General features: G+C 38.2%; 1 protein-coding gene across 1 annotated transcript in view; it reads left to right on the forward strand.

Moving 5' to 3' along the window:
• The window catches only part of LOC111863111, a gene marked incomplete at its 5' end in the record, with an annotated part of 151,082 nt that extends 136,454 nt beyond the window's left edge, over nucleotides 1–14,628 (forward strand). Inside the window, 6 exons of the mRNA XM_023849141.1 lie at nucleotides 2,717–2,938; nucleotides 4,649–4,816; nucleotides 6,940–7,125; nucleotides 10,972–11,091; nucleotides 12,522–12,771; nucleotides 13,090–14,628. Of these exons, the coding sequence (XP_023704909.1) occupies nucleotides 2,717–2,938; nucleotides 4,649–4,816; nucleotides 6,940–7,125; nucleotides 10,972–11,091; nucleotides 12,522–12,771; nucleotides 13,090–14,080 (1,937 nt within the window). The remainder of the gene's footprint in view (nucleotides 1–2,716; nucleotides 2,939–4,648; nucleotides 4,817–6,939; nucleotides 7,126–10,971; nucleotides 11,092–12,521; nucleotides 12,772–13,089) is intronic.
• Nucleotides 14,629–15,035: the final 407 nt, after the last annotated feature.

Consider the following 15,035-nt stretch of genomic DNA (forward strand, 5'->3'; position numbering starts at 1 on the left):
GTCTCTTCGCTTGCAGATTTCTTATATTTTTTCTTCTACCCTGAAGATGGAGGCGATACGTTCCTCCGAAACGTCGGTTAACACCACATATACACGGTGCCAAATCCCAGAAGACTGCTTTCTTCAATTGCAGAAGAATTCGCGGTGTCTTACTGAAAGACGCTGAGCCAACGTTTACCCAGACTGACAACCACACAAAACCTGAGCCACGACTGCTTTGACCCACACTCGAGTTGAGTGCGTCTGCCTTCTGAATACATTCCAGATTATGACTTGTTCAGAAGTTAGCATTCCCCTTTGTATTCATTCTCCGAGAGGCCACTTATTCTATGCCAGGTTTGGAAACCGGCTATCATAACCTAGATTTCTTTGTAGTTTCTCTTAGTCCCTTAAAGGAGTATTCGGGTTAATGTCTTAAGACAGGATTTACATTACTCCCAGTCCCTCATTCACAACCGTTCACCAATTCGATGTCATGTAACATACACAGTTGTGAAAACGAATAAAACTGTGAGATTTGAGGCTTTTACGGCGGTGAATATGAAGAATTCTATCTTCTGGGATGTTGCGCCGTGTAGATATTGCGTAAACGGACGTTTCGGAGGAACGTATCGCCTCCATTTACAGCGTATAACAAAAATTCCGCGAGCGAGGAACCAGCTTCATGCCTTATATTTCTGAAATTGTTTCCATACTTTCGGTCTGATCCTACATGCATTGCAGTTTGGCTTGTTTCCTTTAATCAGATAGTTCTGAATATACTTCGTCGAACCAGGCTGATGCTGCTTCAGTTCGGAATAACCTAGATACTCTTATGCTGAAATGATATTCTCTCTAGTAGTTTTCCAAGCTCTGTTGATGTCCGCATTATCATCTCAGTTTTCCAAAGCTGCGAATCTGTGTGAGATTTTACTCCACAAGCCATGAACAAAATCTGAGGCGAAAAAGGTTTGAGGCGATATATGTAGAACCCTAGTCTACACTCCAACAGTCACAGATTTGTTCAAAAACAAGTCAGAACTGACAGCGAAAATCGGATTATAATTAACAGAGAAGATTACAGAGAAACTCTGCTGTTCAGTGACCCATGCGATGGCTGTTCATGGAATGAAAGGAAGAATTAGAAAGAAGCGCCCTCTCAGAAATGCAATCAATATACGAGTCAACCCGAAACACAAAATACAGTTTACAAATTAGGGGAAATTTTGCCTCTGGTTATTCAGATGGATGAAGTAGGTTAGCCGTAATTGCAATTGCACGAAATCCTGATTTTTTGTTCTCTGAATTGACTGCAAGAGTGTAACACAGTTACATTCACCTAACCGAAACAACAGAAATGCCATATGGCATGGTTATTTCTTATTTGGATATTTTTAAACGAAGCTGCTTTATTCGGACCGCTTCTGTGATCTAGTGGCTAGAGTTCCTGGCTACAGGTCCAGAGGTCCGGGTTCGATTCCCAGCGCTACCACATTTTCTGAGAAGTTGTGGGTCTGGAACGGGGTCCACTCAGCCTCGTGAGGATAATTGAGGAGCTGCTTGAATACTCCGGCCTAGAAAACAAAAATGAACGGCCGTGGGGATTCGTTGCGCTGATCACTCGACACCCTCTATCCGCTGAAGTTGGCACTAACTTCACCGACAAGCGGCGGTCGCTAGGTCGGTATAATTCCCTTGCGGACTAAAGCCACCAAGTTTGCTTTGTTTATAGCTGCTTTATTCGTCAGCTATTTCCATTTCCGTGTTACCAACTAAATATCCTGGTGCAGCCTGGCCTATTCTGCTCTGAGTAAATCGGGCCATTGACATTCATTCCTTCTGCTCTGTGTTAACAGCTTAAGCGTGCTGTTTGTTGGAGATTTGAAGTTACTATAGAAATATGCGCCGGTCACGGTAGCCGAACGGTCTAAGGCATGCACTGTCTTCTCTCGCTCGGAAGCCGGGGTTGTGGGTTCGAATCCCACTCAGGACATGGATGTTTAGTTTGTGTGTGTGCGTTTTTCTGTGTTTGTGTACAGGTAGAGGCCTTGCGACGAGCTGATCACCCGCCCAAGGAGTCCTACCGAATGTGTAAGCTCTAGAAAAACCGAAGTGGACGGAGAAGTTCATGGAGGTAGGCCTAGGCCCACTGGGGCTGTAGTGCCAAGGAAAAAAAAATAGAAATATGCAAAAGAAACACGTCTTCGAAGGAACCATATGATGGATTGGATTAATGGTGCTGTATCAATAAGCACTTGTTTAACGTAGAATAAGGTGGGCGGACGAAATCGGAAGGATGAAACAGGATGTGTAATTGCCCTATTTAGGACACTTCCCCTGAATTGGTTTGAAATGACGGAGGATAATCACGATGAACTTCAGTCAGAATCGCTAGTGTCCCAGCCTGAACTCTTCCATTACAAATGAACGTGTCATCACTTGAGCTCACCCCTTTTAATAAACAGGAATTTTGTTCGTGTTTCCGCATTTGTTATAGGTAAATATCAAGGTAACACCTTAAAATAGACTTCGACCATTTCCTTTCCACTTTTTCCAGTTCATTCTTCATAACCTTCTTAGTAGCTCATGACTCTAAATAGCGCATGATGTTGATATGGCTTCATTAAATAGCCTAAGAACCAAGGTCTACTCAATATAACATCTGCAGTTGAAACAGCTACTGTAAGTAGCCCAACTATTAGTAACTGATTAACGCACTTGAGTTCTTTTCTTTCAGATTCTTACCAGGAATTCACCATCTTTGTTATTCAGCTTCTTTCGAAGAGTGAAGCTCTGTACAAACCATGTGCTACTTTCAAAGGCCGTTTCCAGAATCCGCGTGTCTTATTCTCCTGTAATGATGGCCTCGGACACCAGGGACGTTATGTGTACATCCGAGATGACAGGCGTGATCAGGATTACTTCAGCCTCTGTGAGGTGGAGGTGTTTGCATACAGAGGTAAGACATGTTCTTCCACTGACATTTTCATTTCCTCAGATTTATCTATTACCAAATTAGAATGTTGTGGAAGAAGTAAAGGAACAGCAATCAAATTAGAGACACAATGTAAGCATGATGCAAGATAGTGGATTAACAAAGGGCATACTTACATAACCGCCAGTCATGTCTCTCTATCTGTCCATCCCATCCTGTTTCTCTGAAAAGGCACACTGTAGAGAAAAATGGTAAAGTCAAAATATCATGCGTCTTAGTAATTTATCTGCAAGTATTTAATAATCTGGAGAAACTGATCCATTTCATTTTACCATTGAGCTTTTTAAAATCTTTTCACAAGTTCCATGATTTACAGATTTCTGACAGTAAGGTCTGCTGAAGTGCTCCATACCCACTGGGTGACATCATTGGCTATTTGTTCTTGCCAATAATGTTGTTTTTTTGGGGACGGAATAGAAACACCAAAAAGAATAATGCTGAAGTTCTGCTACAGATCAGCAAAGAAATCAGTACAAGAGTAATTACAAGTTAGTTAAAATTAATATATAAAGCAAACTCGGCAACAGTAATATATCATTAGATACTGTGTTCAAAGTTTAATTATCTGTGAACATCATTAACAAACAAGAATGAAGTTCATAAACAAATTATAAGAAGAAGGAAACTGTAAATGATCATTACTCTTAAGTTAAAAGAAATATATCATCCTGTTTACTTCAAACAACATTGAAGCTAAGGGTTTGCACCTACACAATACTACAAAATGATAATACTGCCATTTGTTTTGTATTTGCATGAAATTTTATCTCGTTACTTCAAGGGAACAACATAAATTTTAAGTGCAAATAACCAGTGTAGAATATTTTGCAAGTAGGAAACTGTGATTTTAACTGTCACTTAATGTTGTACATGTAGTGAAATCTAGAACACTGTGATGGGATAGGCATGTAGCCAGGACTGAAGAGACAAGGAGTGTATGCACAAGTCTGTGAGGTAATATTCTGAAAATTGGCTAAGTGGAAGACTAAGAAAGAAACTGGAATAAGGTGGAACTCTGGGAAGACTGTAAGAACGGGGGTCAGATACAACTAGTGAGGACCATGTTGTGTTAAATTTGTTATTAGCAGTGTTGAACTGTAAGGTTATGCTACCAGAGTGTTCATTACGTTATCAATTCATCAGTATGTGAAACAGCCCATTAATGCCGTTAATATTGAATACTTACATCACAAAATGTTTTGCTATGTGTGAAAAGTTCATAAGCATAGCAAGATCAGAAGTGAGACTTGGAAGGTCCTTAGAAAACTAAAACTTTGACAGTACAAAAAAAGGAGAAGAAGAGTTTATAAACTTTGAAGAATTTCTGTAGTCAGATGAAGGAATTTAGAGTCATGAAGCATTTGTTTTCATAGAATTTTGAAGGCTGTTTTGATAGTAATTTAATGACATTGCATCAGCAGCAAAGGATATTAGTGTACATGAGATGAGATTATGAATAATGGAATGGAAAGGACTTGGGCAGAAGCAGTGATAGAATTAACCTGGAGAAACTGTAAAACACATGCCAAACTTCATTCAGAATAGTCAGTTCTTCAGAGAGGTTTAGAACCAGATAAATGCTGACCATAAATCATATTTTATGGGTTTCATACATGTGCATTTGCATGTGCTTGTATTGTGAGAATTACTTCAGATTACATGTGTTGCTTTCAGATGAGAGCATATGTGGGGAGCCTGAAGAGCCTGTAGCAGGCCATGTATTAGTTGGTTCTGATGGGGTGGCCATCTATTCGTGTTATTCTGGTTACCAGCTTCTGGCTGAACCAAACCGAACTTGTGAAAGGGATGGTCACTGGATGGGACATGCCCCACAGTGTGAAGGTATGCACAAAATTTACACATAACTGAAAGAATAAGAGAATTGGATTTGTGTGGATTCTAAGAAATATTGATTATTTTAACACTAAATGCTGCTACAAGGAAATGTTTGTTTTGTGATCTCCGAATCCAAATCCAGGAAAAAGAGGTATGGGACTTGGCACAACATGTCTAGATTTAAGAGAAGTTGAAATTTCAGGTGCATCCTCCCCACTGTCTAAAACATCTGGGTTGTCATAAAATAATGCAGGCTATGGTACAGGTGCACCCACTGCACAATACCATACCATACCATGATTTCAGACACTACTCAGACATGGTAACATTGCACAGAAGTTGTAACTGTATTTAATTCAAAAGAAAGTATGTTGCACTTCTGGTGTCCCATAATTTTTCATAAATTTGGATGCATGGCTGAAAACATCCTCATATAAAATATTTTTGTAATATGTACTTTTTAGTGATATAAATAATAGTTTATTTTGTGTCTCTCTTTTACCCGCCATAGAGATGTCAAATGTCCTTTAAATCTGAAAGCTAAACTGTCTGCCATCCTTGCTTTTCTAGGTATCAACTGCAAGGATATATTGTAGTGATGCATCTTCATCACATTAAATTTCGTTAAACCATCACTCTAAATAGAGGCAGACACGTGTATGTGTGTGTATGTGCCCAAGCATGTACGTGCATGGTTATTTTTATATCGATATATGATTAGGCTAATTTATGCTAATTTAAACTAATGTGTTCATGACCTAAAACTTTTCACCTTAAATTCCATTAAAAATAACATAATTTGATTCATATTATTGTTCCTTCATCTGAGTATCCAGCCTGAATAATCACCAAAACTTGGGATACATGAAGTACTATATTTCAGTGTACATTAATAATCATAATAGATATCCAAGTGACATTTAAATAACCATGTCTTTTCTGACCATATCAGAGTGTTGACAGTTGCTGAACTAATGGTTGTTTCATTTTGTATGTGTGTTGCAAAATATAAAGTACACAATAATTCTGATAATTGCAGACAATGATGCATAATTTATCTATAATTTATAATTTATCATAATTTATCTATACATCATTATCTATAATGAACACTTCACAATCTCAGATATCATCATTAATCACTGATGTTAATTCTTTTTTGTATAAAACCCATAACTTTATTGTTACCCTTTGTTTAATTTGCCCTGCCTTTTCTATTTTGTATTATTTACCCATATCTGCTTCCATGATGACACCTCTACTATGCTGTGTTTCTGGCTGCAGGAAAAGTGCCAGTGATCCATAAAAATTGTAGTTTTCTGAATAAATATATAGATCATATTACATTTTGATGAAATGGATATGATAACCTCACATGCATAGTGTTTCCCTATAACACACAGACCTCCATATTTTAGGTCTGTACTCTCATAATTACTTGTATGAAGCAGGACATTAAAACTTCTGGATGAATATTCCAATAAGTAGATACACGTTACACATGAGACATTGCAGACATCTTCCAGGCACTAGACTATAAATGTGATATAGTGTTTCAGCCCTTTGCCTCTCATATTTTTTAAGCATTGAATCACCCTTAAAGAGATTTAATTGCAGAAATGTCAATATCAATTTGCCATATGTTAATTCTGTTGTAGTGGGAAGAAACATATAGTGTTTCTTTGAATCTGGCAGCAAAATTCAGAACTTCACAAAGCATATAATAATATGAGTATATTTTGAGGAAAAAAAAAAACTCAACAGAATGAAAATCAGTAAACATGGGGTTGACGTAACAGACACCTTACCTAGGAGGCAAAGATAATTAGGGTGGCTGTGGGCCAATGAATGAAGGTCAGTTATCTGACTAATGTCTGGATGACACCGACATTTGTAATTTCCATATCTTCATTGGCCCTAAGGTGGACTTGGGCTCTGAACTACTGAAACCAACAGTTTAATATCAGAGTCTCAGAATATGTGGAGCCCTAATTTCATGTATTCCTTCCACCGTTTTGATGGCACAGTAGTCATTGATAATTTTACTTTGATTTGATTGATTTGATGAGTGCATTGCAGAGCATTTTTGTCAAGGTTAGCCTGTTAAACATGCCATAATGCCTGTGCAGAAATCCTGTGTGATTCTCCACCAACACCCTCGTTTGGTTTCCTGGATGAAGCTGAGTTAAGGATCAAATATCCCTATAATAGCCGAGTTAGATACAAATGCCAATCTGGTTACATCCTTTGGGGAAATACTTCCAGTGTTTGCACCGAGAGGGGCATTTGGTCTGGGAAGGCCCCTCAATGTAAACGTGAGTCTTGGAATTCAAAGTAATAGCATTAAATTGAAATTGTTTGAAGTTAGAAAGTTAAGTGATTTATTCTTGTTTACTCTCTAACAACATGTACATAAGAGTGCTAGGTTTCATACAGAGTGGGTTTAGATGGAGATAACATCCAATTCGTAACTCCCCCCCCCAAAAAAATTATTTCTCTGTCTTAATTCTTAGGAATAATTCAATTTCATGTAAGACTTCCAATGTTAGTTTCAGTGTCATTTCTTATGTAAATGGTAACAGTTATTTTTTCTTAAAACACATTTTTGACTGTACTTTAAAATCAAAGAAAGAGGTGCAGATGCCAATATTGTAGTTCCAGTTAGTTGCTTATTGGTTGTAATTACAGCATTTATAGGCATGTGGACTCTCTGTTGATTAAATTACTATCCAGTAATACAAGGTGGTTCAAATATGACCGGGACTGATTTTTTTTTAAAAACCATAATTGCCAAACACTTACCTGCTCATGCCATTCTTCAATATACTCCCCTCCAGAGTCAACACATTTTTTCCAACGTTCTGGAAGCATCCTGATGCCCTTTTCAAAAAAGGCTTGTGGTTGGCGGCATATCCACTCCCGAACAGTCTGGATGACGGCGTCGTTGTCCACAAACTACATGCCTTGCAAGTCTGATTTGAGCCTTCTGAACAGGTAGAAATCAGTTGGGACCAAATTGGGACTGTACGGTGGATGTGTCAGAAGGTTCCATTTCAGTTTCCAGAGGGTTTCCATTCTTGTTTTGGCTGTATGGGGGCGTGTATTGTCCTGAAGGAAGGCTACCCATTTTCCACCTGTCTTCCACTTGGATCAGAACTTTTCCTTCATGTCTGTTGCCAGGAGGTNCGACTGGCAGCTTGCATGCCCACCATTTTGTTCACATCTGTCAAAGTGCGTGGTACCCACCGTGCATTCACCTAGCGATAGTGCAGGTGGTATTTCACGATGTGTTCTACACTACCAACACTGATGGACAGCATTGCTCCAAGTTCCTTGATATTGATGTGCCTATTCTCACAAATAAGCACGTCTGCATGATCAATGTTTGGCTCGGTGATGGATGTTTGCAGCTGACGATCATGCGGTTCATTCTCCACGCGCTCTCTGCCCTCTCTGAAGCACTTACACCACTCAAACACACTGGTCCATGGGAGAGACTCTTCCCCATACTGTTGTTGGAGTCTGTGGTGCATTTCAGCAGACGGGATGTTTTCTCCAACAAGGAATTTGATCACAGTGCATTGTTCCACGCTCCATGGTACCTTCTGTTTGCTCATCACTCTAGCACAGACAGGACTTAACAGGTTCTAACCCTAACAGGAGGGAGGTTGGAGGTTGTGGCTTCACTCTCTCAAGGTCGCACAGCTGCTGTGCAGTGCCGCTTGTTTACACACAAATCAGTCCTGGTCATATTTGAACCACCTTGTGTACTATTTAAAGCACTTATTTTATTTCCTAAGTGCAAAAAGACTGAAAAGGTAGCTGTGCACTAATTGTAAGGGCAGTCTGTCATCTGTTATCAGCCAATTTATGACACAATTTCCATCATTATGGAAGATACCAAACATCTCAGTTGGTTATAAGAAGGGTTTCGAGACACAACAGTGAGGGTAGATGTAACAGTGAACATTGACTGATCTGTCTCTGTCTGCAAAGGTTGAACTTGTTAGTTTGTTCCATCCTCAGACATGAAGCATTTTTGAGGATTATTAACAACACTTTGTTACTTGAGCAGGTTACCAACCTGTTGTTGGAGGGTCGTGGATTATTATTTGGGGTCTTTTTCCCTCACACAAGTTGTCTCTGATGGCTAACAAGTAGTATCTGCCCACCTCATAACCCTGGGAAGGGTCCCTTACTAGGTGCTTCCCACTTGGCTCATGGAACCTGAAGCTCACATAAGGCAGGGTCACCTATCCCTGTTGTTGGACTGTCTCTTGTGACAGTTCCAACTTGCTACCCTTCCAATTTGTCTTCAGTACAGAATATTAGTTAATTAAAACTCTTTGCTATTTTGAGCCCCAAAATGTCCATCAGATGCTTTATACATTGTCACAAATAATGATATTTTTAACAATGGAAATACGTAGAAATACTTTCAGAATATATGTTGTTGCTAACTTTATGTTTACTGTCTCATAATTAGTATTATGGACATGAAGATTTTCCTTGCACTTTACTCATCATCGAATTGCATGTGCCATAAAATCTAAGATGCACTCTGGTTTCAGAAATGTTAAAATTTTGAAGAAGAAATGCATCTTGGAATCAGGGGAAATACGGTATAGTAAATTGTTAATAAATATTAATCAGTTAATTGATATGTAAATGAGTATCCCAGTGTGAGCCACCAAGCAGTGCTAGGAACAGGCTTTTGCTCTTATGTGGAACTACAGCATTGGCATAAATGGAAGACAACTAAACAGAAAATAACAGTAATTTAAGCAAGACTGTAAAAACTTGATGTTTTTAAAAAATTATGGTGTCTCCTTCCTCCTTGGTAATATTTTGTTTTATTTAGTTCACTCTTTAAATTTTTTCTATGGTCATTTTCTGTTACATAAGCCATCATATTTCACATTTATATATATTAAATGAAGAAATTTGAATTCGTATTAAATATTTGGAACCTAAATTAGTGTAAAATAAACATTTCAGTTCTTCTGTTAGCGTAATATACCATTTTTCAGTAGTGAAGATAATTTCGTAGTATGGTGACAACATATACTTGACAGTGAATCACTTTAATTAAGTTACTGACCTTGCCATCATAACTCGTTACTGATTTCAGGTTTCAGTTGCTGTTAATGGTTCAAAGATGCACCATCCCTTAGTGTTTCTGGTGTGCCATAACTTGAATCTGAGTGTGTTATAATTTTTAATTCCTATGGATTTCTACATATTAGCAGTATCTCATCTCACAAAGTGTTATAATATGAGTGATATACAAGTATTGTTACTTCATCAAAATTTATTGGTTAAGCTGTTAAGCTGTTGCTGCCCTGATATTGAAAATTCAGTCAGCAAAACACAATGTTTCAGAGACTGGACTGTGCTTGATTTATATTTCCTGTCATATGTTGATTCTGATGTCTGGATATAGGGACTAGCTCTAACAATTTGATCCGATTAGGTTCCACCTGAAGATGGAAACAGATTCTAGTTTCTGAAACGTTTTTATATAAAAACAGGATGATGGATAATGTCCAGAAACACAATAATTATATTAATCTATCATTATCACAAAATTTTAGACCTTATTTACAGATTTTATAGTTTGTAGTTCTGAACCTCGTAAGCATGAAGGCTGGTGTTAACCATACAGTGTCTTTAGCCCTCATGCTTCTGAAGTAAAGATTTTAATTACATTATATATTTCTTTACACTTTTTTCAAACTACACGTTATGAAACCAGATTCTTGTTTTTTTAATTAGAGTGTTTTATTTGTTACCCTCATCACTTAGTACTTAATACTAAAATGTTGGTAATGTTTAATCTCATCTATGAGCTGCAGTGCATATTACAAGCAGTTATATAAGCAAAAAAGTATATTGAGCTATGAAGAATAATGCAAGTGGAATCTGTACATGCTTACATACTAGATTTATAAAAATATGTACATGGCTTGTTGTGCCAGAAAGATATTTAACAATATTATAATATACCACCACTTTCAAATGTTTAAGAAACACTGCCCTACCTTACACAACTGATAACTTTATTGTAAGAATATGCCTAGTTTCGCTGTATTCTTGGGTTAAGAACAGTATGAGTATTTCATAAACAAAATGGAAAGGATAAGTTGCAGCTTTATTTGCAGCCATCACCTGTGGATACCCTCAGCTGTTCCCACATACTGACGTGCATCTGCTTAATCAGTCCACCCTCTGGAACTCTAAGGTCATATACACATGCAAGGCAGGGTATTCCTTCACTCCAGGTATGCTGATCTGAAGTTCACAAACTCAGTGTAATATGAAAATACACGTATTTTATATTTGTCATTGGTTCAAAGGTTATGAAACTATGATTATCTGACTACTGTGTATGATCACATTTTTTCCATAGCATAAGGCCTCATTAAGTAATTTATATGCTTCTGTTTTCATATGTCATCATGTCAAAGAGAGAACAAATTTTTGCTGTTAAGCAGAATTTGATATTCATGTTGGATGAATTCCCTGTTTAAGTATATCCTGTAATTGAATATGCAACTGTTATGCCACTTAGTAAGATCTGAGGTTTTCACGATGGTGACTATGAAGAAAGCAGTCTTCTGCACTGAGCCGAGCGGACCCAGTCAGATTCCACCCCCCACTAAGCGAATTTAATATGCACCTTCACTACAATATTTTGTTATTAATATTTTGCATATTACTTTATATTTCTTTGACTGACTATGAATTGGATGGGCGAGGGGTTAGACTTGAAGTCCCGGTAAGGACAAAAATTTTCTCCTCTCTATGTCATCCAGACTGGTTCTGGATCCCACTTACCGTTGTATCCAGTGGGTTTTCAGGACTCTGTCCCCGGGATTAACGTGGCCACTTCCCCATATGTCTTCATGGCATAATGCTTAAATGGTTAAGCACAGAGACAACTTTACCTTCTTCAAAATTTGTTACTTTTTATTTGTTTGCATCAGTGATCTAGCTCTGTGTGTAATTGGCTTTTCTGGTATTATCAAACAACGTAATAATTAAAAAAATTACTGTTTTCATTCTCATATTCATTGCTGATGGTGGTAGTGTTGTCATCATTATTGCTGGTAGTGGTGATCATAGTTAGTTGCAGTAGTTGTCATAGTAGTGGCAGCAGGAGCAGCAGTTGTAACAGCATTTGTATCACCACCACTGTTACTACTACTACTACTACTAATAATAATAATAATAATAACAACAACAATAACAGCAATAATAATAATATCATTATTACTGTTATCATCATCACCACCACCACCACCATCACCATCACCACCACCACCACCACCACCACCACCACCACCTGCTCCTCTTACTGCTGTTGTTAGCGTTAATAAGATTGGTTATCCATTCTCCTTTTATTTGATTGAAGGTTTTAAACTTGCCAAGGGAAATGTATATCAGTGCTAATTTTCCTATTGATCTTCAATACTTCCATCATTCTGAGATTTCTGAAGTGAGCCAGCCTCCCATTCGGTTAAAATCTGTTCAACCCAGGTTAATTTGAAAAGTAATGCTGAGGATCTTGTAATCTGGTTTACAAAGAAGAGGCTCTGAAAAAATTAGAAGTAATTGGTGACTGGTCAAAGCCCATGATAGATATCTGTGGTTTAAAATTGTTGCCTCAACTACCTAGTGATATTACAGTAAAAGTATTTGTGTATTTCAGGTGTAATTGATACAACAATTTCCTGCCTTAGTTCTGGGTCTTGGGAAAAGAAAGACATCACCTGCATTCCTGATGATGACAGAAACTTGCCAGTTAAATTAACGGGCAAAGAGTGGGGGCAACAGCCTGAGGATCCGGGCAGTGATTCTGGAAGTAATGGCTTGGGAACACCAGGAATTATATCAATTGGAATATTCTGTATCCTCCTCATCATTATCTTCTCTGTTCTAGGCATCTTGTTGGCCAGAAGGTAAAGTACATTCTTTAAACAGTTACCTTTTCTCAGTGTAAATTAGTTTTCATATTATTGTAGTGTTACATTATTTGAATTTTAAAACATTGGAATTATAATAGCATCCACATTTATGGGTGTTTGAAGATAGTTATTATAAAAGTCCATCTTTTATGCATTAGAAAATTTGTTGAGCATATTTTTAGGACATGAAGCACACATGATTTTCTATACAGTTTGTAAGCTCAAAATGAGAAAACTGTTCATCTGAAAATCTTTATAGCACAAATATTACATGTTATATTGTCAAATACATAGATAATTTTTTCATATTAGGTTCAAGTCCAAGAAGGCAACTCATTCAACCCCTCAGTCATCCACTAATGACCTGATCATCGGTAATGCAAAGGATGGCACATATGATGATGTGGCAGCCCCAGTGTTTCAAACAGTAGTCGCTCTTCAGCCCCAGTGCCTCTCCACCACCAGAAACGACTCACAAGTCAATGATATGCTAACATGCTTCACTCAGACTCAAGAACCTGCCTGTTATGACACATTGCAGTCTTTTCCAAGTGTAAGCAGTTACAATTCAACAGTGGTAACAGATATTGAACACGATCCAAATAATATACGAATAAAACGTGGAGATGCTGATGGAGAAGGGACTCAGGATAGAGACTGTATGCAAGAAAAACCAAGACGACCCCTCAACACTGGATATGAGACTGTACACATTCGAAGAGACAGTGACCACCCCATAAAAATTCCAGAGTATGAAACAGTTCGAAACCTTCAACAGATGGCAGCAGATTCCACATATGAAACTGTTCAGTCAAATGGATCCATTAGTAGCCTGAGTAAATCCAGAAACAGGATATATCGTTCTGTTCCATCTGCATTAAAAATATTCCTTCAGCCATCTTCAAAACCATCTGAATCAGAGCTCTGTGATGGGGCAGTTCCTGCAGAGATAATGGCTCTGTATGCTCAGGTGGATAAGACAAAGAAACGCAGATATCGTTCTGATGTGCCTAATAATTCAGAGGCTAACCATATAACTGGAAATAATGTTTCTAGTCAGACTGATGAAGACTGTGAGCCTGCACAATATCCTGTGAGTAACATCATGTGTGTTTCGCAGGATTCATGCAGCTCAGTGGTATGGAATGGAAATTCCACAGATTGTGCTCCAAACATATTGCAAGATTGTAGTTTATCATCCCCCAGTAGACGACCATTACCATCTGTACCCAATATTCGCTTCCTACGCACATCACAAGATAGTGAACCCCCAAATCAGGCACTAGAGTGTGCCCAGTTGTGACTATATTTATATATATAGTGAATCTTAGATGTGATACCCCTATTTGTTTGGTGGTGAAGAACATCTGTGATGTGAATATTCAGAAACAGTGATAAGTGGCAGCACTGTTTGTGGTCAGTTGATCCTGCCATTTAATATCGTAACTGTTATGTGTTTTATCATCTTGGGTCAGGCATCCAATGATTGAATCCTGTTGTATTTTATAAGGAAGCAAAATATTTATGGTGCATGAACATAATTTGGATTTTCATGACTAATTTAATTAAAGGATTATTATGATCCTGTGGCATGCATTATCAAGAATTTTAATTTAGATGGTGTTTGGAGAGTCTTTCCCTTATACTACAATAATGGCACACAGAATAATTGTCCCCTTGTTTCTTCTGTCAGTTTTAGTCTCAGCATAAACACATACTGTATGAGTTGCCATCCACAATTGGTAAAGGAGTTCAAATTTGTTTAAAGCAATTCGTAATTATGTAAGATTTGAGGTTTTCACGGCGGTGACTATGAAGAAAACAGTCTTCTGGGATTTTGCACCGTGTATATGTGGTGTTAACCGACGTTTCGGAGGAATGTATCCCCTCCATCTTCAGGGTAGAAGGAAAAATATAAGAAATCCCCAGGCGAAGAGACCGTGAGAACCGGTACAAGCAGACTGGTGTTGGAAATATACACAGCTATGTGAGAGCAGTGAAGGAAGCAGGGAAGCCATTGAGATTGAACTACATCCCGAAAATATGAACAGAGAAGGGGGGTTTTGTCTCAGCAAGTCATGGAAGCCTCTCATCTGTTCTCTTAAAAAACGCCCCCGGGATATGACGCCAGATCCAGAAGGCTACACAGGCCAGGACCGACTAACATAACAACCCACACTCCCACCCCACCCTCCCAGCTTAAGGGTTAGTGCCCATCCTTTAACCTTGTCTTTCTCTCACCCAACACAAAACCCTGC

This window comes from Cryptotermes secundus, unplaced genomic scaffold (genome assembly GCF_002891405.2).
Source record: "Cryptotermes secundus unplaced genomic scaffold, Csec_1.0 scaffold2193, whole genome shotgun sequence".
NCBI classification, from domain to species: domain Eukaryota; kingdom Metazoa; phylum Arthropoda; class Insecta; order Blattodea; family Kalotermitidae; genus Cryptotermes; species Cryptotermes secundus.